This window comes from Centroberyx gerrardi, chromosome 19, assembly GCF_048128805.1.
Source record: "Centroberyx gerrardi isolate f3 chromosome 19, fCenGer3.hap1.cur.20231027, whole genome shotgun sequence".
Taxonomy (NCBI): Eukaryota; Metazoa; Chordata; class Actinopteri; order Beryciformes; family Berycidae; genus Centroberyx; species Centroberyx gerrardi.
The window spans coordinates 19514590-19539014 of NC_136015.1; the positions used below are offsets into that span (position 1 = coordinate 19514590).

Genomic DNA, 24425 nt, shown 5'->3' on the forward strand with positions numbered 1-24425 from the left:
CCATCCCAGGTGGAAACCCTAATGAGCTCATCACGCTTAACGAAGCTTAACGAGTGCCTAATTGGCAGCGTTATGATGTCCCCGAAGGTCAGAGTGCAGTTTCCTCTGCCAGCGGCGGGGCGGGGCGCCACTTCCTGCCAACTCCACATCACATGACTCACCGCGGTCCCTCTGTGCAAACAAAGTCGCGGAAGGACATGGGGAAGTTCTTACACAAGCAAAACCAGAGCAGTTTGGCAGCTTGTGGAGGAACATTACAAACAAAGCCGAACTGCTTTGGTGGCAAAACTGAAGTCCCAGTTTTTGGATATTGTAAAAGAGATTTATAACAACCAATCTGTCCCCAGTCTGAATAAACATGAACATCAAATCAAGTCCAGTATAGTGTAACAAAACATTGATTTATCATTTGCATGTGTATAGCTTGCCTTATTCAGTAATGAAAGTCAGTGGCACACATCTAAATATTCAACAAGGTATTCAACTGCATGAATAGTGTTAAAAGTACTTAAAGCCAGATGTCTTGACAATGTTATTTCTCTTGTCTTTAGTGGAAAGAGCAATATCTTAAACTATACTACGCGTTTGCTTCATTTTTGGTCTGTATAGAAGAATTTGTTTCATCTTAACCATCAGCCATCACAGTGCAGAGGACAGTTCAGTGTGAAAAAGGAAAGCAGAGCAGTCAGTGACAGCAAAGGTTGCTCTGACTAGTCAAGATAACTAAACTATGTTGCAATGCTGCCACCTACTGGGTATAATGACGAGGTGCATCTGGGAACGTTCTGATTTGTTTTAATACATAAATATGTTGTCTAGTAATTTCTCATCAGGCAATATAGCACATGATTACATATACAGGTGTAACATTACTGCAGTAGTATAGCCATCTTCAGTGGATTCTGGCTACTCCACCAAACTTTTATTAAATGGACAAGTTTTAATGTCAATTAAACGATCTCACACAAATATAGAGTTGGTCTCAAAATCCTTTATCAGTTTTACATAAACATGTTGTGTTCAAGTGATTACTGGAAAAGGCAGTAATATATTGTTACAACCCGGCTCAAGGAAGTAACAATGAGGAGAGACATACGCCAAAGTAAAAGTTGAAATGACAAATAATGAGGCTTGTAGAGTAACTAACACCAAGATTTTACAAGTCTGACAGGCCAACAGGACAAAAAGAGGACAGAGTGGATTTAGTACGGAATTGAGGTAACAGACATATCAGGCGGATTTCCCCCAAACATGGATTAAGCCTAATCCTAGAACAAGACTGCAGAAAATAGCCATATGGAAATCCAGGAGTCCTGGAGCTTGTGAGGCTCATCACAAGACATGACAAAAGTAAGCAAGAGGATCTAAAACAACTGAAGGTTTTCACCCCACTTTCACCACATTTACACATATGACAGCTTTCATTCATTCATTGAATCCCAGTGAACGTGTTGCATCTCACAAAACAAAAAGCTATGTACAGTAAAATGCAAAACCATGACCACGTTATCAAAAGGAGACATTTAGGTTATCTCTCAAAATCAAAACACCATATCAATGGAAAAGATAAGACATATCCATGAAACCAGAAACAGCTATATTCTTAAAAAAAAAAAACAAGCCATAAAATATGTATATAACACAGGAAATGAAGTTTTAAAATAAAGATAAAAATTCTAAAAAAGTATTGTACAAATCAACAACAGACCAACAGGTCGGTTGGGTCACTTTGACGATCCACACAGCGTTGTGAGGCGATTCTGTCAAGGAGGAAAAACAAAGATGAGAATAAATGTAAAAGGCAAATATGTCATACCTGGAACTAGACTAAAACTTGAGCCAAAACAGGTTTATTCCCTGTATTTTTTCACCCAAGCATGACACATAGATGTCAAAAAACAATCAAAGATGTTTCCTCTGTAGTGACGCTAGTGAAATGTTGATCTACAGTATTGATCGATATACCTGCAGCAGCCGAATGCTCTTCAGGGCGTTCTCATCCAGTGATGACAGATCCACTGAGTCCATCTCACTGGCCAGCAGCTGAATGCTCTGGATCAACACAACATAACACAAATGGAGTTAGACTGTGAAATTATCATCTAATCTACCAGCCACTACAGCAGATTACCAGCCTATTCTAAAAGTTTCCTTCCCATTAGTCAATAGGCTTATAGTCCATCTGGAATACATACCGGTCACATGCCAACATAAACACTGGCCTGCTCATAACCACATACAGAAATAACACTAATGTGCCATCCTCAATTTCAGAGAATGATAGCAGCTGTACTTTATTACATTATAATGCTGAGAAATTAAAATCAACCCCACGCCACCAGCTGCTCCATATCGTCGTAGCTTTCCCATGTCAATATCGGGTTCCCACTCTTTCTAGCAACTGTTTAACAGAATATCATCAAATTTTGCTATGAAGATTCAGAATTACATGCAAAAAATGGTTTTATTCTAATCCCAAACCCCTGTCCTTAAAGATGCCTTTTCTTTCTCCGCAATCTGTCAGTGTAAATAAGAATCTGTCCTTTACTGACCTGCCTGCTTAAAATAAAACTTAATGTAATACTTAAATAAATTAGTATCTAGAAGGATCCAGAACCGTCATCTCACCTCTCCGTTGCCGACAGGGACGTTGATGACGATGTCCTCGTTGCCCGCTGTGATGGGAGAGCCGTTCACCGAAATGCTGTAGACTCTCTCTTTGTGGCGGGGGATTCTCACCGCAGGGGTCTTGGGAAGCCTGAGGAAAAGAAGCAGAGAATGGTGAGCATTGTTGTTGTATCCTCACTGCACAAATGCGTAATGTCCCCCATATAAAAAAGGAAAACACACACAACATAAATCTCCCCAAGAACTTAGAAAGTATAGGACCAGTTGTCCCATTACAGCATTTCAAGTTAGTGAGGAGAAAATCTTTCCAGTGCAGCCACATTTACACAGGTAAAGATGCCAAATCCACTTGGTGCCATGAAAGCTAAGGAGCTACTGCTTTAAAGATCAACTTAAAATATTAAACAATAGTTTGAGGTGTTGTTGGTTAATATCACGGCTTTCCCTAGCTTTATAGAGTTTTCGGAGAATCAGGATCACTGTAACGGCCAACTTGCATAAATGTACATGGTGCAGCGTTATACCAACAAGGGAAAGAAACTATTGGAGGCCATTCAATCAAGAAATGGATACAAGATGTATTGGGGTATTGGAGGCATTGATTAATAATTCAGATTTCCACTGGAGTGACCAAAAAAAAAAAAACACACTTAGATGAAACTCATGTAACGTGCATCAGTGAACTGCACACAGCTCCCTCCTGTTTACCAATCCGGTCGGTCTGTAATCTCTTTATACCAAAGAGACGAGAGAGGAAAAGATCTAATGTTGGAGAGTCCAGCTTTCTCTGGACGGAGCGCTGCTTGCTGCTGTTTAGGAGAGTAGACAGTTTGTATTTCGCTCTTAAGTTTCGGTTTGTCACTACTCACTTCCTGTGCATGGATCACTTTTCTGGCAAGTGCCCATACCCAACAACACCAGAATTTCATTTTGGCAAACAGGGTGAATATACTGCGTCTCAATTAGTGGGAATGGGACACTCTTCTCTACTGCAGAAGACTAGTAGTACAACTAGTATTTTTACACGAAAATCTGGCCTAGGGCAGCGGTAACTATCATGCTTACCTTGGGTCGAATCTTGGGGTGACGAGGGGAGTGGGGCCCATCAACAAAGAAGAGTCCAGCACACTCCTGGCAGGAGTGACCAAAGGCTTCCTGTTCGATCTGAATCCAGACAGTGGCGTGTTAGTATAGCAGCAACACACCAGAAAGTCTGTTCTGTACTGATGACTACAGGTCTAATATTTCTGTGGCTAGATAGAAGGCATTCACACAGATGTAGATAAGAATGAAAACAAGGGCCAATAAGATCAGTCAGCTGGAATCAGCTGCTGTGTAACATCCTTTAATGTATAATTACACATTTTTAACACGAAATACAATCAGTAGATTTGGGTCTCTTCCAGCTTCCTTGTAAGAAATGTGATTAAGAGGAAATAAAACAAAATAAATGACAATAGGAACTTGTATCGGCAATTCATCTATCTACATTTCTTATCATTGGGAGCATTAAAGATTGTGCTTCAAAAATAGAACAAAACAACAATCCAATCCACTAATAAAAGTTAAAGATTAACCCCCAAATTTCCTCCAACCTGTATTTGTTAGATACAAATATAAATGTCTTACCTTCCGATAGAGGTGTTCTGCTTGCTGACTGACAGAGCCTTAGCTCTTTTTGATGTGGTTGGTGGCTTCTTTGAAGTTTTCCCCTGAATTAAGAAGTTACAGTTAAACAGCTGCTTTCCAGCAAAAGGACATCAACTATATCGCACAGCAACCATCCACTGCCCATCTTTCTTTTTGACCAGTAAATGTTAGGCAAGTGGGGTTCTCAAACTCTGTTTTGCAAGTGTGTTTATTGAAAGCAGTAACTACCTTCTTCACTGTGTTCTGGTTCAGGGTGTTCTCATCTTCTGAACTTGATTTGGCTCCAGCCTGTTTCTTTGATTCTGTGAATTGGAGACAAAATCAACAGGATTACATCCCTTCTTTCAATCCCACTTCCTTTTTTTCCTTTAGAAACAAGGTTCCTAAACATTTACCATTTCAAAATTCTGTACCTTTTGCAGACCATGATTTCTTGGCTGGATATGAAAATTTTGGACATGTTCAGTGATGATACATGCGATAGTGACTGGGCAATATGACTGTCAGCTAGCCTGTACTGCATAGGCTGACATTACATGAAATTAATGTATCAGGACTGAACAACATTTTTCATACTTTTTGAATTTTGTATAATTTGCAAACTTTTTAAAAACTGGAAAAGCAGGGTTCCTACCTGCAAATTTATTGATAAACTTTGTGTTTAATTTAAGAAAACTTGGAAGGGAAACACAAAAGCTGGTGTTAACGTACTTTTCTTTACTGATTTAGTAAGGACTGCATGGTCCTCCGCCAGGACACTCTCAACCTTAGCAGCTTCCTCTTCTCTCTGTTAACAGACAGACAGACAGAAAGGCAAAATGACATCACAGCAAGTGAGTGATTTCCTGACTAGGTAGAGATGAGAGCGTTTGGTTATACAGTATATCAAAAATTATCAAAATGTTATGGAAGCGACTAGGGCTGAAACGATTCCTCGAGAAACTCGAGTAACTCGATTACTAAAAATCATCGATGCAAATTCTTTGCATCGAAGCTTCGTTTAATCCATATAACTATATACACACTCAGTGTTTCGCACGGATGATTATTACTGTTGCACAACGCGCTGGAGAAAGAGAGAGAAAATAGCGAGGGGCGAAGAGAAGAGACAGGCCAGAGAAAACGACAGAAAGTGTCCAAAGTTTCGGATCCAGTGTTGCCAACTTGGCGACTTTGTCGCTAGACTTAGCGACTTTTCAGACCCCCCTGGCGACTTTATTTCTCAAAAGCGACTAGCGACAAATCTGCCGACTTTTTCTGACCATGGGAAGCAATGTTAATGTGTTGAATCCCAAAGCATTTGGCAATAAATTGGTTCGGCTGATGCCGGTTTTCTCTACTTGCTTGTCTAATCCAGAGAGGTCTGACGGTCACAGCGCTTCCCACACACAGTGTAGCCCCCCTCCCTCCGCTGAGAGCAGGGACTGTAGGATAGGGTCCACTTGTAATTTCTAACGGCGTACGCCGAAACTGGCCCGGGTGGGCGGAGTCAGCACTTAATATTAAAACGGGATGAGATGAAGGCTAGTAAAGAATGCACGTTAATTATGGCTATATGTAATGGCTAGTTAAGAACGTAAATCAATATGGTGGCTAGTTATGATGTCCCTAAGTTAGCTAAGTTTTGCTCAAGAAAATAACCACAGAAAATAAAATGCTGCAGTCAATTTGTGAAAGCCTGAGCTTCATTCATGTTATTATTATGATAGTCACACACACACACACACACACACACACACACACACACACACACACACACACACACACACACACACACACACACACACCTACTCCCCTCACAGTGATGCATAAAATACCCCAGAAAATTTCAGGTGGTGTAAGTAGCAATTGGAGCCTAAAATGCACCAGTCCAATACAGCAGGTATATTCAGTTTAGTTTGATTGCAGTGAGTAGGGTCAGCAGGTGTAGGGCAACCCTTCAACAGAGCAAATAAATGTACCGTACATTAGCCAGTCTTATGAACTTGTATGATATTTAGGCCTAGTAATAAATATCAATAATAATTATTATTTCACCTCGTTTTCAGTAAATCACAGTGTCGTATGGACAGCTTCGTGCGGACAGCTTTTCTCTTTTGTATATTTACTATTGCTCTTTAATAAAGCAAAAGTATTTCTTATCCGATTACTCGATTAATCGATGGAATAATCGGTAGAATACTCGATTACTAAAATAATCGATAGCTGCAGCCCTAGAAGCGACTGAACGCTTAACACAACAGACTGTGCTCGCACGAGCCACAGAGAATCTGAAACCGGTGGCGTAGGCTGTGATCCAAGGTACATGATATGAGACAGATAATCAACTCACCTTTGAGTGATCCACTTCAGGCGACTTGGGTTTCTCTGACCCTAAAGAGAGAGGAGGGGTAGACACTTTTCACTTTGCTGTTGTAACAGACACAACCCAAATGCTGCTTTTTAATGTTTAAGATTGGTCAAAACTTGAGAGCAAATCGCAACTGAATCGATGCGGGCGTTTCTGTATGGGTAAAGCCCCATATGACGCGTATCTCATAAAATATTATTGTAGCAGGCTACTGAATTAATTTAGTTTCGCACGGTGTGTTTCTCTCTCTCCCTATCTAGGCTTGTCTGTCTCTGCCTGTCAGTATGTGAGCAGGGAGGCGGCTCCTCTCGTCCCTCACTCAGGCAGAGAGAAACCTTTTCCCTCATTGTTGTCGAACTGAGAATCCGAAATATCAGAGAATGTGAAACGACAGAGAAAAACAAATATATAATGCACCACCAAATGTCTTTTAACTCCAAGTGTGCCCACTTAAATAAGAAAGGCAGACAACAGTGTGGCAGTTTGCAGAAGCTGCTGAGCAGCCGTGAAACACAGAGGCAGTGCTACAAATCTTGTGACCCAGACCAAACCACACCACGGAGCTGCTGTTGGATAAAGTGTAGCCTACCTGCTTCACCCTCTTCATCTGCAGGTAGTTCCAGTAATATTAGCGCTATTATCATAACAGAAACGTATTTGAAAAATGTAGAGTGGTATATCGTTTGCAATGGAATTACAAATTACCGCAGGTGGTCCTAAAATAGCCCACTCCCTTGCCTAGAAGATCTGCACAGTGGTTTACATTGCCCAAGCATAAAGATTAGCAGTCCGCTTTATTAATTTTTTAAGCAATTATACAGTACATGTTTACACTGTTTTAGTGTATGTAACACTGCAGCAATGCATTATCAATAAACACCATGGCCAGTTTGAAAGTATTATGCGGCCTGAGTTGACCGATTTTCACATTTTTCACAAAGTAGATTCCAAGTAGGATGTCATCAGGTCATTTAAAGGAACCATTTCCAGGGATGCAAACTCATGGATAGTGAAAAAGGTGACAGATACCAGGGCAGACACAAAACCACTCAGAAATCCTTCACTTAAGTGTCCTATTTTGGGATGAAAAAGGTGACTGTCACCTAAAGGTGACTAGTTTGCATCCCTGATTTCAATGTAAATCTTTCTCTCTCCTGTAACTGGATTCTGTTGATTTAAGCCTTCCTACTAGATTTCTTATTGCAATCAGTGAACCTTTTCTATTATATTGAATCGCATCGTATCTTATTGCATTCATATTGTATCGCATCTAAATGGGGCTGAATGGAATCGAAGGCTGCTTACAATGTACCTTACATGAATCGGATCGTTGATCACGTATCGAATCGTGTCAGACGGATAGATACACACCCCTACAAGATACACATATGCTCCTTTTTTCAAATATCTAGGTGGAATGTATTTATTTTTATAAGCATTTTACTGTTGCTGAACAAAAATCATGTATGTGTTAAATTAAAGTGATTCAAGAATGAAACAAAGAAAGGGGGGCTTACTTTCTCATTTAGGCCAATGCAATTTTAAGATTATACATCGAGGTTATAACGTGTCTTAAGGATCAAGAAACTCATTCAACACATAAATGGCCATGTAAACTTTTAGCTCATGTAAGAAAAATGCCAGAATTGCAGTTATGTTTTTGTTTTTTTCATGACGAAAATGATGTGCTACTAAAGTGATAGTACTGTAGAGTACTGATACCTCAGTGTCATAAATTCATTGCATCTTCAAAACAATTCAACTTCACAAGATTGTGATAGTTCAGGTTTCACAAGACTAATATGAGGGTTTTTATGTCAACTTACTGTAATAGTCCAACCAGTTCATGGTCCTGACAGCCTTGGGGAGCTTGATGAGAGCCATGTTGTAGCTGTTGTCAGCACTTTTCAAAAGGTGGTTTCTCTTCTCCTTCAGTTGCCCGACTCTGGTCTTCACTGTGAAAAAAATAACAAGTGTTAGTAGTGGATTTGTAATTGACGATACTGAAACACCAATTCTGTGTGAAATATACAGTAGGGCAGGAAACTAGGCAAGGCAGGAAGTTTTTGTTCACTGGCCACAGTGGCTACTGCTTCCCAGTCACAACCTTCAGTCACATTCACTGTTTCCCCAGTCAGGTAGATTTTTTTAATAGAACATGACTTCCAACTGATGGTTGGTTACCCACCAAAGTAGCATACACCTTCACATTTACCTGTAACTATTGGACTTGTGGTCAATGTTAATTAACAACCCCGGTTCTCTAGGCCAGCACGCTGAATAAATTTTAATAATGTCATGCTGTTACAGTGCATCGTAGCCATGGGTGGATTTCCCTGACCCCAAAATCTAAGCAACACATTTGGATATATATATTTAGATATATATAGTCAGTTACCCTCGCTGTCGAAATCCTCCAGCAAGGCTTCCAGCTTGGCCACCTTGGGGTTGTTTTTACGTTGCTTGGTTGCCCTTTTCCTCGGAGCCATGTCTGAATGGATAGATAGAGAAAGTTAAATGAAATTGCTGGCTGACAACACAAAACAATAACGCTCATAAATAAGGTAAGCGATATAAAGTGAAATTGGCAAAAATGCGGCTGGCTAGCAAACTAACGCTAACATTACGAGTGCTACGACCAAAATTACTAGTTTGACTAGTTGGCTGACTTGCTTTGTTGTCGATTTCACTCATCCAAACAAGCAGGTAAAACAGCAACACACTATGTACACATTTTGATACATATTTTGTAAACATTTTTTTACCTGATTATGTTTTCCTCGCTTACTACCTAACTGTCTTCGGCTACTCGGTGCTCCCTCCACAAAGCAGTTATTTCAAATTCCGCGCAGGGAGGAGCCAATATGTGTTAGATCAGCCAATTAGAACGCTTCCTTGCCTTACGTCAGGACAAAATCCATCTCGACCTATCATGTCGCAGAACGTCAATGTTTACATCACGAGACCGGAAAAGGAGTTCAGCAATATGGTAGAAACGTGATTTGATAGCCGCGAAGGTAGCCTGATTTTAACAGCGTAGCGGCCGCCTCGTGTATGTTTGTTGCCTCGCTTTTGGAAGGAAGCCGTTATTCCCACAACCGACACAAAATTCTAAATATAAGCTTCATTTATTGTACCTACATGACGTTATCTCACGGCTTTCCTCTTGGGTGAACTGATGTCTGAATGTGCCAGTTGAAATGTCCAAGGAATTGAGGAAAAGCTTCCAAAGTCTGGAAAATAATCAGAAACTATGGCAATCTGTGCTGGTTGAGTGCAGCCCTCTGATTGTGTCTCTGGGAAATTTAGCAGAGCAGCTGAGAGCGCTTTCCAACGTCCAGATCTCCAACACACCGCTCAGCGCCTTCCCTGACCTGCAGGAACGACTGCATTTCAAGCTCATACAAGCAACGGACACAGTTCTGGGGAAACTAAATGAGAAAATGTAAGCACAAAATACAAAATGCTTACAAAATGTGTGTGTGGTTTACTGCATTACTTGCAACCTAGTGGATACAGTGACATCCACTAGGTTCTGCACTTAGTTTATTGCCTCTAAATCCCTTTAGTGCCATGTTGTTGTATAATGTCTGACTAAATATTTGTTCATATTTTAATTGTAATTGTCTAATTCTGTAAAATTGCATCGTTCATATTTGCCTGTTTAGGATGGTCGGTGTCTCCATTTGTTCATCTTTTCTCTCTTACTAGTGCAGTGCCCGTTCGCGCCGCTGCTGCACAGAGCGCTGTTCGCTTGTTTATTCAAAGTTTATTAATATTGAACGTGTCGCGTGTCCAAATTGCACCAAATCCGACACTGCACGTCCTTGGGTCCCCAGCAATACACCTGCCAAGTGTGAAGTAGATCGGACAAACGGTTCTCGAGATATGCGAAGGACAGACAGGCAGACAGACAGAGTTCCTTGCTTTATAGTAGCCTATGATAAATGCATAATCTAAGTTTGTTCTTCTGTATATTAATTGTTATTGTGATCGATTGTTTTTGAAAATTAAATGCTATTAAATAGGCTATGTCTCATTATCATAAAAAAAAATGAAAATTAAAATAACGGGTAATAATAGATTATGACGGAATTTTTACGACCCTGTCCGTCAAAATGACGGACAACGAGAAAGTCTAACGCAACCACTGGCCCCCATATGTCTCACAATATGTACTAGCAACAAAAAGTGCAATAACTGATTTACAACCATGGGACTAGGTAAGAGATAACAGAGACAACTGCAACAGTGCAACTCAGTGACTGAGATATACATCAGAGTAGGATGAAAGTGTATTTTCAGCAAGATAAAAGAATGGACCATAAATCATATTTACAAAGTACAGGCACAGATGGTTCAATCTGAAATAATCTTACAAATAATGAGGCTTGTAGAGTAACTAACACCAAGGTTTTACAAGTCTGACAGGCCAACAGGACAAAAAGAGGACAGAGTGGATTTAGTACGGAATTGAGATAACAGACATATCAGGCGGATTTCCCCCAAACATGGATTAAGCCTAATCCTAGAACAAGACTGCAGAAAATAGCCATATGGAAATCCAGGAGTCCTGGAGCTTGTGAGGCTCATCACAAGACATGACAAAAGTAAGCAAGAGGATCTAAAACAACTGAAGGTTTTCACCCCACTTTCACCACATTTACACATATGACAGCTTTCATTTATTCACTGAATCCCAGTGAACGTGTTGCATCTCACAAAACAAAAAGCTATGTACAGTAAAATGCAAAACCATGACTTGTGTTATCAAAAGGAGACATTTAGGTTATCTCTCAAAATCAAAACACCATATCAATGGAAAAGATAAGACACATCCATGAAACCAGAAACAGCTATATATAAAAAAATTCTAAAAAAGTATTGTACAAATCAACAACAGACCAACAGGTCGGTTGGGTCACTTTGACGATCCACACAGCGTTGTGAGGCGATTCTGTCAAGGAGGAAAAACAAAGATGAGAATAAATGTAAAAGGCAAATATGTCATACCTGGAACTAGACTAAAACTTGAGCCAAAACAGGTTTATTCCCTGTATTTTTTCACCCAAGCATGACACATAGATGTCAAAAAACAATCAAAGATGTTTCCTCTGTAGTGACGCGTGAAAAGTGAAATGTTGATCTACAGTATTGATCGATATACCTGCAGCAGCCGAATGCTCTTCAGGGCGTTCTCATCCAGTGATGACAGATCCACTGAGTCCATCTCACTGGCCAGCAGCTGAATGCTCTGGATCAACACAACATAACACAAATGGAGTTAGACTGTGAAATTATCATCTAATCTACCAGCCACTACAGCAGATTACCAGCCTATTCTAAAAGTTTCCTTCCCATTAGTCAATAGGCTTATAGTCCATCTGGAATACATACCGGTCACATGCCAACATAAACACTGGCCTGCTCATAACCACATACAGAAATAACACTAATGTGCCATCCTCAATTTCAGAGAATGATAGCAGCTGTACTTTATTACATTATAATGCTGAGAAATTAAAGTCAACCCCACGCCACCAGCTGCTCCATATCGTCGTAACTTTCCCATGTCAATATCGGGTTCCCACTCTTTCTAGCAACTGTTTAACAGAATATCATCAAATTTTGCTATGAAGATTCAGAATTACATGCAAAAAATGGTTTTATTCTAATCCCAAACCGCTGTCCTTAAAGATGCCTTTTCTTTCTCCGCAATCTGTCAGTGTAAATAAGAATCTGTCCTTTACTGACCTGCCTGCTTAAAATAAAACTTAATGTAATACTTAAATAAATTAGTATCTAGAAGGATCCAGAACCGTCATCTCACCTCTCCGTTGCCGACAGGGACGTTGATGACGATGTCCTCGTTGCCCGCTGCGATGGGAGAGCCGTTCACCGAAATGCTGTAGACTCTCTCTTTGTGGCGGGGGATTCTCACCGCAGGGGTCTTGGGAAGCCTGAGGAAAAGAAGCAGAGAATGGTGAGCATTGTTGTTGTATCCTCACTGCACAAATGCATAATGTCCCCCATATAAAAAAGGAAAACACACAACATAAATCTCCACAAGAACTTAGAAAGTAAATAGGACCAGTTGTCCCATTACAGCATTTCAAGTTAGTGAGGAGAAAATGTTTCCAGTGCAGCCACATTTACACAGGTAAAGATGCCAAATCCACTTGGTGCCATGAAAGCTAAGGAGCTACTGCTTTAAAGATCAACTTAAAATATTAAACAATAGTTTGAGGTGTTGTTGGTTAATATCAAGGCTTTTAATATCAGGAGGGGGAAGAAGAGGAAGAAATATGCAGAGAACTTAGTACAACACACGAAGCGGACGGACTCCCTCATGATTGTCAACTTAACGGAGAAGGACCTTGACCCTCTATGTGAGTCTGCCCTCAAGAAGGGTTTATCTTTTGTCCCAACTACTTCTTGTAATCCTTTTGAAACCTATATAGACTTTCAGAAATTCTTCCGAACATTGAGGCTAAAAGAATTCTTTGCCAACATGGTAGAAAACGACACTACAGGTGTTGAAATAAATGAACACACCGTGAATAGAACGAATTTCAGAAGTAAATCTAATTTCATTCCTAAGAATAGAAATGCATTCTTAGAAACATTCATTAGACTGGTGGAAAAATATGTCCAGGGAGTAATAGACATTGAGAGCCTATATAGTAATGTTCCTCATGAGGGAGCACTGGAGGCTATCAAATGGTACCTGGACCAGAGGGAACAAGGTGCGATACCCACAACCGCCTGCATCACAGGATTAGCAGAGTTGGTCTTGAAGAATAACTACATGATGTTCAAATCAGACTTTTTCCTACAGACGAAAGGCTGTAGCATGGGCTCTACGGCCTCACCAGCCATTGCAAATCTCTATGTGGGACTATTTGAACATGATTTTGTTCTAAACCAAGACCAGAATCCCTTCTTACCTCAAATTAAACTGTGGCGGAGATATATTGATGACGTAATCTGCTTCTGGTCAGGAGATGAGGAGTCTTTACTAGAATTCTATCAACTACTAAACTCAAAGAACCAACACCTAAAATTTACTATGGAACATGACAAAAACGAAATTAACTTCTTGGACATAACCATTAAGAAAGATCACAGAGACATCCACACGGATATTTACAAGAAACCTACAGCTAAAAACTCCTTATTGAGAGCAGACAGTTTCCACCCATCTGCACTAAAAAACGGTCTCCCCATAAGCCAATTTCACAGGGTAAGGCGCATCCGTAGCTCAGAAGAATCATACAAGGAACAGAGCACACAGCTAAAGAAAAGATTAAGAGATCGTGGATACAAAGAAACTGTTATTAACAAAGCAGTTATTAAACTGTTATTAAAAAACACTGGCACATCTTGAATGCGGACCCATCTTTGGGTAACACCTTTAGATCCCCTCCACGGATGATCTATAGACGAGCCTCCAACATAGGCAATATGGTAGTTCACTCAGACCTGGCACCAAAAAGACCCCACACTTTCTTGGACAACCTACAAGGCAACTTCAGATGTAACTCATGTATGCAATGTCATTCTGCTAATGAGAAACACCTGAACCTGTTTGATTCATTACAAAAAACCTACCTGACGAAGAGCCCGTGAGGGCTCGAAACGTTGTACTTTTTAGTGTAGAATAAAATAAGCAAAATATTGGGAGCTGCCACAGTGTTGCAAGTCTTTTTGAATTTGCATCAAGGAACCATTTCGACTCAGCACCTGGAAAAGAGATGTGCGTGTGTTCACTCTGACTTCTTAATATCAAGGCTTTCCCTAGCTTTAGAGAGTTTTCGGAGAATCAGGATCACTGTAACGGCCAACTTGCATAAATGTACATGGTGCAGCGTTACACCAACAATGGAAAGAAACTACTGGAGGCCATTCAATCAAGAAATGGATACAAGATGTATTGGGGTATTGGAGGCAATGGCATTGATTAATAATTCAGATTTCCACTGGAGTGACCAAAAAAAATAAATACACTTAGATGTGCCAACTAAACTTAAAGCGGCACTAGGTAACTTCACACGCTGGTAGCGCCAAATGGCAAAGAGTTAGAAACCTGAAACTTGAACCTGAACTGAAATCATGTAACGTGCATCAGTGAACTGCACACAGCTCCCTCCTGTTTACCAATCCGGTCGGTCTGTAATCTCTTTATACCAAAGAGACGAGAGAGGAAAAGATCTAATGTTGGAGAGTCCAGCTTTCTCTGGACGGAGCGCTGCTTGCTGCTGTTTAGGAGAGTAGACAGTTTGTATTTCGCTCTTAAGTTTCGGTTTGTCACTACTCACTTCCTGTGCATGGATCACTTTTCTGGCAAGTGCCCATACCCAACAACACCAGAATTTCATTTTGGCAAACAGGGTGAATATACTGCGTCTCAATTAGTGGGAATGGGACACTCTTCTCTACTGCAGAAGACTAGTAGTACAACTAGTATTTTTACACGAAAATCTGGCCTAGGGCAGCGGTAACTATCATGCTTACCTTGGGTCAAATCTTGGGGTGACGAGGGGAGTGGGGCCCATCAACAAAGAAGAGTCCAGCACACTCCTGGCAGGAGTGACCAAAGGCTTCCTGTTCGATCTGAATCCAGACAGAGGCGTGTTAGTATAGCAGCAACACACCAGAAAGTCTGTTCTGTACTGATGACTACAGGTCTAATATTTCTGTGGCTAGGTAGAAGGCATTCACACAGATGTAGATAAGAATGAAAACAAGGGCCAATAAGATCAGTCAGCTGGAATCAGCTGCTGTGTAATATCCTTTAATGTATAATTACACATTTTTAACACGAAATACAATCAGTAGATTTGGGTCTCTTCCAGCTTCCTTGTAAGAAATGTGATTAAGAGGAAATAAAACGAAATAAAAGACAATAGAAACTTGTATCGGCAATTCATCTATCTCCATTTCTTATCATTGGGAGCATTGCATCTACAGATGTCACTCGTTTCAATTGACCTGATTACCGGTATTAACTGCTGCCACGGTATTACCGCGGTATTACCGCGGCAGCAGTTAAGGGTGTGAAATTATTTATCCAGAGTAGTTGCAGTGCGCACCAACAACCACCATGTGGCACATGTGAGCAGTCCAGATGCAGTCTCTCACATTTGTGTTATGATATTTAAACCAACTACACGTCAACACAGTTTAGACTTATCTATCAGACACAGTTTTAATAATCAATATTAATAAAGTTGAAAGTGAACTATTATAAGAGTCTGGCCGCCAGAATGTTATGTTAAAAAATGAAGTGTTGTTTAGTGTTTATCTTTTGAATGGAAAGCATTTCTTTATCATATTCCAGAAACAACATTTAATCTGATTTATTGACATTTAATTGAAAGAAACGGTTGAAAACTTGGGAGTGATACACTTGAGTTTAATCTGTTATGTCTCCACTCCGTTATGAAACTGCAGTGCTGTGTGATCAGATCAGTCCGTCTGAGATTCTGTCCTTTTTTCAGTTTGTGGATTTGGGCGACAACTCAAGAGTTTCATGACAGAGCAACAGTGATGCTCAAACCTATCTTTAAATCATCTCAAAAACTTCTATTTGTATTATTTTTCATTCAACTCCTAAAGATTAAGGTTTGGATTGATTACAGAACATTCTTATTAGCTAACTAAGCCCAACTGTCAGGCGGCAGAAGCAAGGGGCGGTGAAAAAAGCTGAGATGGACTGTTACAGAGCTTAATTTAAACTATACCTCTGTCATGTATGGTGTAAGATGCCTTCCAAACAAAAATAACTGTACCATAGTGTGTGTTAAACTGTGAGCATTCAAGATCTGTTGCAGACAGCCTGTTTCTAGCCATCATGTAATTGTGATACAAATGTGTACAAGAGAGATTAATTTACATGAAACATTATGGGAGGCGGGCGCACTAGCAATGAGGCTAAAACCCATGGGTGATAGAGTCTGGGAGGTGTCGAGGAGTGAGGTTTACTCACTGCACAGCACTGTACCCGCTGGCTACTGTTACATACGCATCCACATTTTGCGTAAATTATGGCATTCAAACTTTAGAGGAGAAGAGAGGGAAGCCGCAAGATAAACACTAAACAACACTTAATTGATGTCAAACAGTAACTTAACGTTACATATCTTACTTTTGTTTATTTAACTTAGTTCACAGAAGAGCTGTTTAAGGTCAATATCAGCCGAAATGAAAGTCTCTCTTTACCGCCCACCTTTACCGCCGCGTCAGCACCGTAGTAACGCGGCGGTAAAGCAGACAAACGAAGCGAGTGACATCTGTACAAAGATTGTGCTTCAAAAATAGAACAAAACAACAATCCAATCCACTAATAAAAATTAAAGGTTAACCCCCAGATTTCCTCCAACCTGTACTTGTTAGATACAAATATAAATGTCTTACTTTCCGATAGAGGTGTTCTGCTTGCTGATTGACAGAGCCTTAGCTCTTTTTGATGTGGTTGGTGGCTTCTTTGAAGTTTTCCCCTGAATCAAGAAGTTACAGTTAAACAGCTGCTTTCCAGCAAAAGGACATCAACTATATCACACAGCAACCATCCACTGCCCATCTTTCTTTTTGACCAGTAAATGTTAGGCAAGTGGGGTTCTCAAACTCTATGTTTTGCTTCTGTAATAAGTGTGTTTATTGAAAGCAGCAACTACCTTCTTCACTGTGTTCTGGTTCAGGGTGTTCTCATCTTCTGAACTTGATTTGGCTCCAGCCTGTTTCTTTGATTCTGTGAATTGGAGACAAAATCAACAGGATTACATCCCTTCTTTCAATCCCACTTCCTTTTTTTCTTTAGAAACAAGGTTCCTAAACATTTACCATTTCAAAATTCTGTACCTTTGGCAGACCAAAGTTCAGTGATGATACATGCGATAGTGACTGGGCAATATGACTGTCAGCTAGCCTGTACTGCATAGGCTGACATTATATGAAATGACGTCTTTACGAAATTGGTAGTCATAGATGTATCAGGACTGAACAACATTTTTCATACTTTTTGAATTTTGTATAATTTGCTAACTTTTTAAAAACTGGAAAAGCAGGGTTCCTACCTGCAAGTTTATTGATAAACTTGTGCGTTTAATTTAAGAAAACTTGGAAGGGAAACACAAAAGCTGGTGTTAACATACTTTTCTTTACTGATTTAGTAAGGACTGCATGGTCCTCCGCCAGGACACTCTCAACCTTAGCAGCTTCCTCTTCTCTCTGTTAACAGACAGACAGACAGAAAGGCAAAATGACATCACAGCAAGTGAGTGATTTCCTGACTAGGTAGAGATGAGAGCGTTTGGTTATACAGTATATCAAAAATTATCAAAATGCTATGGAAGCGACTGAACGCTTAACACAACAGACTGTGCTCGCACGAGCCACAGAGAATCTGAAACCGGTGGCGTAGGCTGTGATCCAAGGTACGTGATATGAGACAGATAATCAACTCACCTTTGAGTGATCCACTTCAGGCGACTTGGGTTTCTCTGACCCTAAAGAGAGAGGAGGGGTAGACACTTTTCACTTTGCTGTTGTAACAGACGCAACCCAAATGCTGCTCCTCATTTTACAAAATGTACACAGTGCTCCATGGTAACAGGAGCAGATGTGTTCCTAAATTCCTGCAGAAGACAATTTTGGAACCTTATCTGGGAAACCTGAACATTCCCATCCTTACTTTGCCAAGATATTAGGGGTATAACAATTCACCGATTCTAATCGATGCACCGATTTTAATGTTTAAGATCGGTCAAAACTTGAGAGCAAATCGCAACTGAATCGATGCGGGCGTTTCTGTATGGATTCTGTTGATTTAAGCCTGCCAACTAGATTTCTTATTGCAATCAGTGTAAACTTTTAGCTCATGTAAGAAAAATGCCAGAATTGCAGTTATGTTTTGTTTTTTTCATGACGAAAATGATGTGCTACTAAAGTGATAGTACTGTAGAGTACTGATTCCTCAGTGTCATAAATTCATTGCGTCTTCAAACAATTCAAGTTCACAAGATTGTGATATGTTCAGGTTTCACAAGACTAATATGAGGGTTTTTATGTCAACTTACTGTAATAGTCCAACCAGTTCATGGTCCTGACAGCCTTGGGGAGCTTGATGAGAGCCATGTTGTAGCTGTTGTCAGCACTTTTCAAAAGGTGGTTTCTCTTCTCCTTCAGTTGCCCGACTCTGGTCTTCACTGTGAAAAAAATAACAAGTGTTAGTAGTGGATTTGTAATTGACGATACTGAAACACCAGTCCTGTGTGAAATGTACAGTAGGGCAGGAAACTAGGCAAGGTTTTTGTTCACTGGCCATAGTGGCTACTGCTTCCCAGTCACAACCTTCAGTCACATTCACTGTTTCTCCAGTCAAGTAGATTTTTTTAATAGAACAGGGACATGTTAAGTTACCCACCATAGTAGCATACACCTTCACATTTACCTGTATTGGACTTGGCCATGGGTGGATTTCCCTGACTCTAAAGTCTAAGCAACACATTTGGATATATATATTTAGATATATATAGTCAGTTACCCTCGCTGTCGAAATCCTCCAGCAAGGCTTCCAGCTTGGCCACCTTGGGGTTGTTTTTACGTTGCTTGGTTGCCCTTTTCCTCGGAGCCATGTCTGAATGGATAGATAGAGAAAGTTAAATGAAGTTGCTGGCTGACAACACAGAACAATAACCCTCATAAATAAGGTAAGCGATATAAAGTGAAATTGGCAAAAATGCGGCTGGCTAGCAAGCTAACGCTAACGTTACGAGTGCTACGACCAAAATGACTAGCTAGTTTGGCTAGTTGGCTGACTTGCTTTGTTGTCGATTTCACTCATCCAAACAAGCAGGTAAAACAGCAACACACTATGTACACATTTTGATACATATTTTGTAAACATTTTTTACCTGATTATGTTTTCCTCGCTTACTACCTAACTGTCTTCGGCTACTCGGTGCTCCCTCCACACAGCAGTTAATTCAAATCTCCGCGCAGGGAGGAGCCATGTTAGATCCAAGGAGGTTCTATATTAGATCAGCCATTTAGAACGCTTCCTTGCCTTACGTCAGGACAAAATCCATCTCGACCTATCATGTCGCAGAACGTCAATGTTTACATCACGAGACCGGAAAAGGAGTTCAGCAATATGGTAGAAACGTGATTTGATAGCCGCGAAGGTAGCTTGATTTTAACAGCGTAGCGGCCGCCTCGTGTATGTTTTTTGCCTCGCTTTTGGAAGGAAGCCGTTATTCCCACAACCGACACAAAATTCTAAATATAAGCTTCATTTATTGTACCTACATGACGTTATCTCACGGCTTTCCTCTTGGGTGAACTGATGTCTGAATGTGCCAGTTGAAATGTCCAAGCCTGCATTGCTGTCACTTCAACAAGCATTGAGGAAAAGCTTCCAAAGTCTGGAAAATAATCAGAAACTATGGCAGTCTGTGCTGGCTGAGTGCAGCCCTCTGATGATGTCTCTGGGAAATTTAGCAGAGCAGCTGAGAGCGCTTTCCAACGTCCAGATCTCCAACACACCGCTCAGCACCTTCCCTGACCTGCAGGAACGACTGCACTTCAAGCTCATACAAGCAACGGACACCGTTCTGGGGAAACTAAATGAGAAAATGTAAGCACAAAATGTGTGGTTTGCTGCATTACTTGCAACCTAGTAGATACAGTCACATCCACTAGGTTCTGCACTTACTTTATTGCCTCTAAATCCCTTAAGTGCAATGTTGTTGTATAATGTCTGACTATCCAGCTGAGACCTTGCTCCCCTTTTATCCTCTCTCTCTCTCTCTCTCTCTCTCTCTCTCTCTCTCTCTCTCTCTCTCTCTCTCTCTCTCTCTGTCTCTCGCTCCCCCCCACCCCCACCCCCCCCTCTCTCTCTCTCTCTCTCTCTCTCAGGTCGTCTCTCCAGTCTGTCAGAGATGCCGTCAGTAACCAGGTGTCTGGAGTATTCCAGCTGTACGAGCAGAACACAGACAGTCTGGATCTGCTCACCCTGACTGAGCGGTCAGCCTCCGCCCCATCAGTCGCCGACATGCTGGAGTGGCTTCAGGATGCGGAGCGTCACTATCGGCAACAGTATCCTCTCTGTTCAGCTCTGGACTGGTGTTTGTGTTAAAATCTGGGCTGTGAGTCCAGTTCAGGGCTGTGACATACTTTTTAGGACCTGGAGATAAATGTTTTCCTGCTCTTTTCCTGTTTTTGATACTGATCCCTGATGAATAGCATTGAAAATAGGAGAAAACAGTTTTTCCTGTGGGTGTACTGATGTGTATTTTTATATCTAAAAAGGTCCACAAGAAAATTATAGTTACTTTTGAGGACCTTTTATAGGACCTCATTTGGAAAAGTGATATTTTTAGGATTATGGTTTCAAAAGTTGAAGTTAGAGTTAAGTTTTGGGGAATTAATGTAAATTACCGGAATTTCCTCACAACAACTCAAGAATATGTGTGTTAATGGGACGGAGAGAAAGAGAGAGCGGTTGTTTTCCTCAGCCATGTGTTGAGATATCTGAGGAGGAAGACTCTGCTTCAGACCCTGAGAGCGGACGACCTCTCCCTCCTGGAATCTGCTCCCAAGAGATGGGAGTCCCTACAGTCGCCCAGTGGAGAGGACAGCATCACAGGTAAAACCCCTCCATATAATGTTGTTGTGTACATATTTGCAATGTTGCTGTGTCAAGATATCAATTACTTAATCCTATGAGAAGGGTTTCGTTCCAAAGTGAGATGCAGTTTGAAAAAGGTGGTGCATACTGTTACAAAATGTTTGCTAACATGAAATCAATATGAAATTCAACATAAAAGAGGCAGAGGTACCAATTTCTCCACCGACAGTAAGGGGCACGGCTGCAATCAAAGACACGTACAACCCACAGTTGAATGATCACACTTTCAAGCTATTTATTTGCCTATATGACCACCTTTTATTGAAAGCAACAACTTGAGGCTCGTTCTCTGGAGGTTGACAAAAGTCATTCTGGGAAATGTAGGAAATCCCTAACTGAGTTTGAAGTAAATGAGACAGGTTGAAGGAATGTGGGTACACTAAAAATGTAAATTACAACACTTCATCACAAAATAACTTCAGCAATGTATTGAACATCACAATGTATAATATTTATGATATATGATGTTAACGTTAGATTTGTAGGTTGACTAATCACTTCTGTTCCATTTCAGATACACTTTTCAAAGTGTCTTTCTTTATGGAGTCCCAGTGAAGAGAGTAAAAGGACATGGGTGAGAAACTCTCCAGTTTGACAGTCCATCTGACAGTCTTTCTGTGAAGAGGCTGAAGAGAAAAGACAGACAGACAAAAACCGACAAAATGTACATCTACGTGTATACATTGGATGTATGTATTGCATTTGGATTTATTTGACATATTGCCCGAGGATGAGGATGAGGACTGGATTTGTATTTGGCCAGGTAAAATGCCAATAGATCTGATGATGGGTACAAAATGTCTGTATTCACTGTATATTTAAAGAGAGGTGATCTGATGCTGTAGATCAGAAAATGTCTCTCGCTACAGAAACAACATTGTGAAGTCATTTCATAGTTTAATGTTGATGCTGTTTATTGTATTCTCTGTGATGACCCAAATGGCCCAAACCAAAGTGTATTTGTGAGAAAAATCCAGAACACACAAGGAAAAAGAGGGTCACGATGTAATTATTAAAACACTCTTTAAGAAACTGGTTTTATTTCACAATTTTGATTTATCCAAACTCAGTCAAGGTTTTATGTGACAAATTTGAGAGGTAATGACATCGCCACAGAAGAACTGTTGAAGAAATCACTGCAATCCTCAAAACACAAGCAAACAGAACAGTGATACGTGTAAAGTGTTTGTTGAATAGTTGTTGAAAGTGTTTTTCTTGACTTTTCACGAATCATTGCTTCCTCCAGGCACTACTATAAATCACAGTGCAGCAAAGGTCAAATTTCAAACAAATATTATATAAAAGTTATTAAGTATTGAAGACAATTTCAACATTAGGAAGAGATAAATATACAAAATAAGCAAAATTATTGATTGAATACATAAATATATAAATATAGGAATCTCCAATTCATAAGTCATAACTTGAAATTCACAGGTTTAAAACTTAGAACAGGTAAATGCAGAAAAGAATCAAAGTTAACAGTTTTTAACACAAATCTTAACTTCCACCCCACTCATCACTGATGTTCTTTCCTGTCTTTATCTACGTTCTCATTGGACTCTTGCTGCTTCACATTCTCTTTCTCTCCCTATACATACTCCTTCAAGGGGACACTGTTGGATGTGATCGGTTTTGGGGGATCTGGCGGTAAGACGGGTGAATTAGCGAAGCTGCGGCCTATGTAGCCCCTGCGGTAGCCGCCGCCCCGCTCCATGTGGGGGCAGGTGCTGCTCAGCACCGCTCCGCTGATCATGAGGATCACCGCAGCCGCCCAGCCCAGGTAAATCGCCTGCCCCAGCTCTCGCTTGTGCATTATGGGTACGTTGGGGTTGTAGAAATCCCGGACGACGGTGTTGGCGGTCCAGGAAACCGGAACCAGCACGCACAGGCCGGTCAGAATGAAGAGCACGCCGCCGGAGAGCGCGATGCCCGCCTTGGCCCGGCGGTCATCCCCGGCGCAGGTGGTGCACTTCATGCCGCAGCAGGACACGGTGCAGGAGAGCCAGCCCATGAAGATGGCCACGCACATGAGGGCCCGGGCCGCCTGGATGTCTGGAGGCAAGGCCAGCATGGAGTCGTAGGTCTTGCACTGCATGTGACCGGTGGTCTGGTAGATGCAGTTCATCCAGATCCCTTCCCACTTGATCTCCGAGGTCAGTATGTTGCTGCCGATGAAGGCGGAGACCTTCCACTGAGGCAAGGCCGTCACTGCGATCGCCATGATCCAGCCAGTCACCGCACAGGTGAAGCTGATCAGCTGCATGCCAGTGTTCACCATGATGACACTTTCTCTGTAGACCTGCAGCTTTTCCCCAGTGATTATCGGTTTCTCTTTTCACTTGATCCTCCTCTTTGTCTGCTACAGTTGTTTGTTGAACAAGAACTACAATTACAATGGAATCACAATTTTTATTGACTTCACTTGATCTACAAAGTCCACTCCCTCTGTGTACTTGTCCCCTTCCTGCCTGCCCTCTTCCAGCTTCTTCCAGTCCTTGCCCTGACGTCTCAGTGAAGGTCACTATGTCAACAGCCACTTCTTTTTTCTCTTTGTTTTTCTGTTCAGCATCTGGTCAAACGTTTTCACTTCCACGCATTTTCCATTCCCCGTCTTTCTCTGTTTTCCAGAAGTAATCGTCCGCTTCCTCTCCACCTTTGTCATCCACCTTTTGAAAGGATCAGCGCCTCGCACACTTTCTCCCTCTTTTCATTCCTGAGTTTGAGCCAATTAATTATTGAGCAGCTGATAGCTGTGCAGCCACTTGTGGCAGCGCACCGATGCTGGATCGATCGAGCGCGGTCTCAGCCTTGTGGATGAAATGGATCTCAGCCAGCTTTTTTCAGCACCAGTGTAAGTGGTCCTTTGCCTTTAACTTGGCTCAAACCCAGCAGGCCCAGGGATGATTATTGAGTTCCAGAGTATTTCAGTGTCTATTACTCTCCTGGTTCGGTGTTGCCTTACCTAGATGGGTCAGACCGATATAACCTGATACTTCGATTCAAGGCCACCGCTGCTGCTGTGGATGTATCCTGTCACAGCGATGTTGAAAATGGTGATGCTTGATTACACAAAATACACAAAGTAATGGATGTTTATATCTTTTA

The 24425-nt window shown here is 41.1% G+C and overlaps 4 protein-coding genes across 6 annotated transcripts; 1 reads left to right on the plus strand and 3 right to left on the minus strand.

Annotated features, from left to right (window-relative positions):
• Nucleotides 1-1251: 1251 nt before the first annotated feature.
• cdca8 (cell division cycle associated 8) lies at nt 1252-9466 on the minus strand. Its single transcript, XM_071899365.2, has 11 exons — nt 9394-9466; nt 9027-9119; nt 8455-8583; nt 6611-6651; nt 4990-5065; nt 4507-4580; nt 4258-4340; nt 3694-3792; nt 2629-2758; nt 1966-2052; nt 1252-1760 (listed from the first exon to the last, which is right to left on the minus strand). Exons 2-11 carry the CDS (start codon nt 9115-9117, stop codon nt 1725-1727), a joined length of 846 nt encoding a protein of 281 aa, XP_071755466.1. The 5' UTR covers nt 9118-9119; nt 9394-9466; the 3' UTR covers nt 1252-1724.
• A 135-nt stretch (nt 9467-9601) lies between these two features.
• Nucleotides 9602-22332, plus strand: airim (AFG2 interacting ribosome maturation factor). 3 transcript variants are annotated; one of them, XM_078290321.1, is made up of 6 exons: nt 12476-12611; nt 12911-13017; nt 20129-20264; nt 20546-20725; nt 21157-21275; nt 21832-22332. In XM_078290321.1, the coding sequence occupies exons 2-6, from the start codon at nt 12978-12980 to the stop codon at nt 21870-21872; spliced, it is 516 nt and encodes a 171-aa protein (XP_078146447.1). In that variant the 5' UTR covers nt 12476-12611; nt 12911-12977; the 3' UTR covers nt 21873-22332. The 3 variants fall into 3 exon arrangements, with proteins under 3 accessions (XP_078146446.1, XP_078146447.1, XP_071755468.2); XM_078290320.1 differs by lacking the exons at nt 12476-12611; nt 12911-13017; nt 20129-20264 and adding an exon at nt 9602-10073; XM_071899367.2 differs by lacking the exons at nt 12476-12611; nt 12911-13017 and having other exon boundaries at nt 19627-20264.
• On the minus strand, nt 11487-19615 carry LOC139911756 (borealin). Its single transcript, XM_071899366.2, has 11 exons — nt 19543-19615; nt 19173-19265; nt 18706-18834; nt 18095-18135; nt 17782-17857; nt 17305-17378; nt 17045-17127; nt 15143-15241; nt 12459-12588; nt 11796-11882; nt 11487-11585 (listed from the first exon to the last, which is right to left on the minus strand). The coding sequence occupies exons 2-11, from the start codon at nt 19261-19263 to the stop codon at nt 11550-11552; spliced, it is 846 nt and encodes a 281-aa protein (XP_071755467.2). The 5' UTR covers nt 19264-19265; nt 19543-19615; the 3' UTR covers nt 11487-11549.
• A 576-nt stretch (nt 22333-22908) lies between the features above and the next one.
• On the minus strand, nt 22909-23598 carry cldn35 (claudin 35). Its single transcript, XM_071899355.2, has one exon. It carries the CDS (start codon nt 23596-23598, stop codon nt 22909-22911), a length of 690 nt encoding a protein of 229 aa, XP_071755456.1.
• Nucleotides 23599-24425: the final 827 nt, after the last annotated feature.

Coding starts and splice junctions, on each gene's coding strand:
- cdca8 (XM_071899365.2), bottom strand. CDS start 9,117: ATGGCTCCGAGGAAAAGGGCAACCAAGCAACGTAAAAACAACCCCAAG. Junction 4,341..4,506: donor ACCAGAACACAGTGAAGAAG/GTAGTTACTGCT, acceptor TTCTTAATTCAG/GGGAAAACTTCAAAGAAGCC. Junction 2,053..2,628: donor TCCCTGTCGGCAACGGAGAG/GTGAGATGACGG, acceptor GTGTTGATCCAG/AGCATTCAGCTGCTGGCCAG.
- LOC139911756 (XM_071899366.2), bottom strand. CDS start 19,263: ATGGCTCCGAGGAAAAGGGCAACCAAGCAACGTAAAAACAACCCCAAG. Junction 18,136..18,705: donor GAACTGGTTGGACTATTACA/GTAAGTTGACAT, acceptor CTCTCTCTTTAG/GGTCAGAGAAACCCAAGTCG. Junction 17,858..18,094: donor CTGAAGTGGATCACTCAAAG/GTGAGTTGATTA, acceptor GTCTGTTAACAG/AGAGAAGAGGAAGCTGCTAA.
- airim (XM_071899367.2), top strand. CDS start 19,996: ATGTCCAAGCCTGCATTGCTGTCACTTCAACAAGCATTGAGGAAAAGC. Junction 20,726..21,156: donor GAGCGTCACTATCGGCAACA/GTATCCTCTCTG, acceptor CCATGTGTTGAG/ATATCTGAGGAGGAAGACTC. Junction 21,276..21,831: donor TGGAGAGGACAGCATCACAG/GTAAAACCCCTC, acceptor GTTCCATTTCAG/ATACACTTTTCAAAGTGTCT.
- cldn35 (XM_071899355.2), bottom strand. CDS start 23,598: ATGGTGAACACTGGCATGCAGCTGATCAGCTTCACCTGTGCGGTGACT.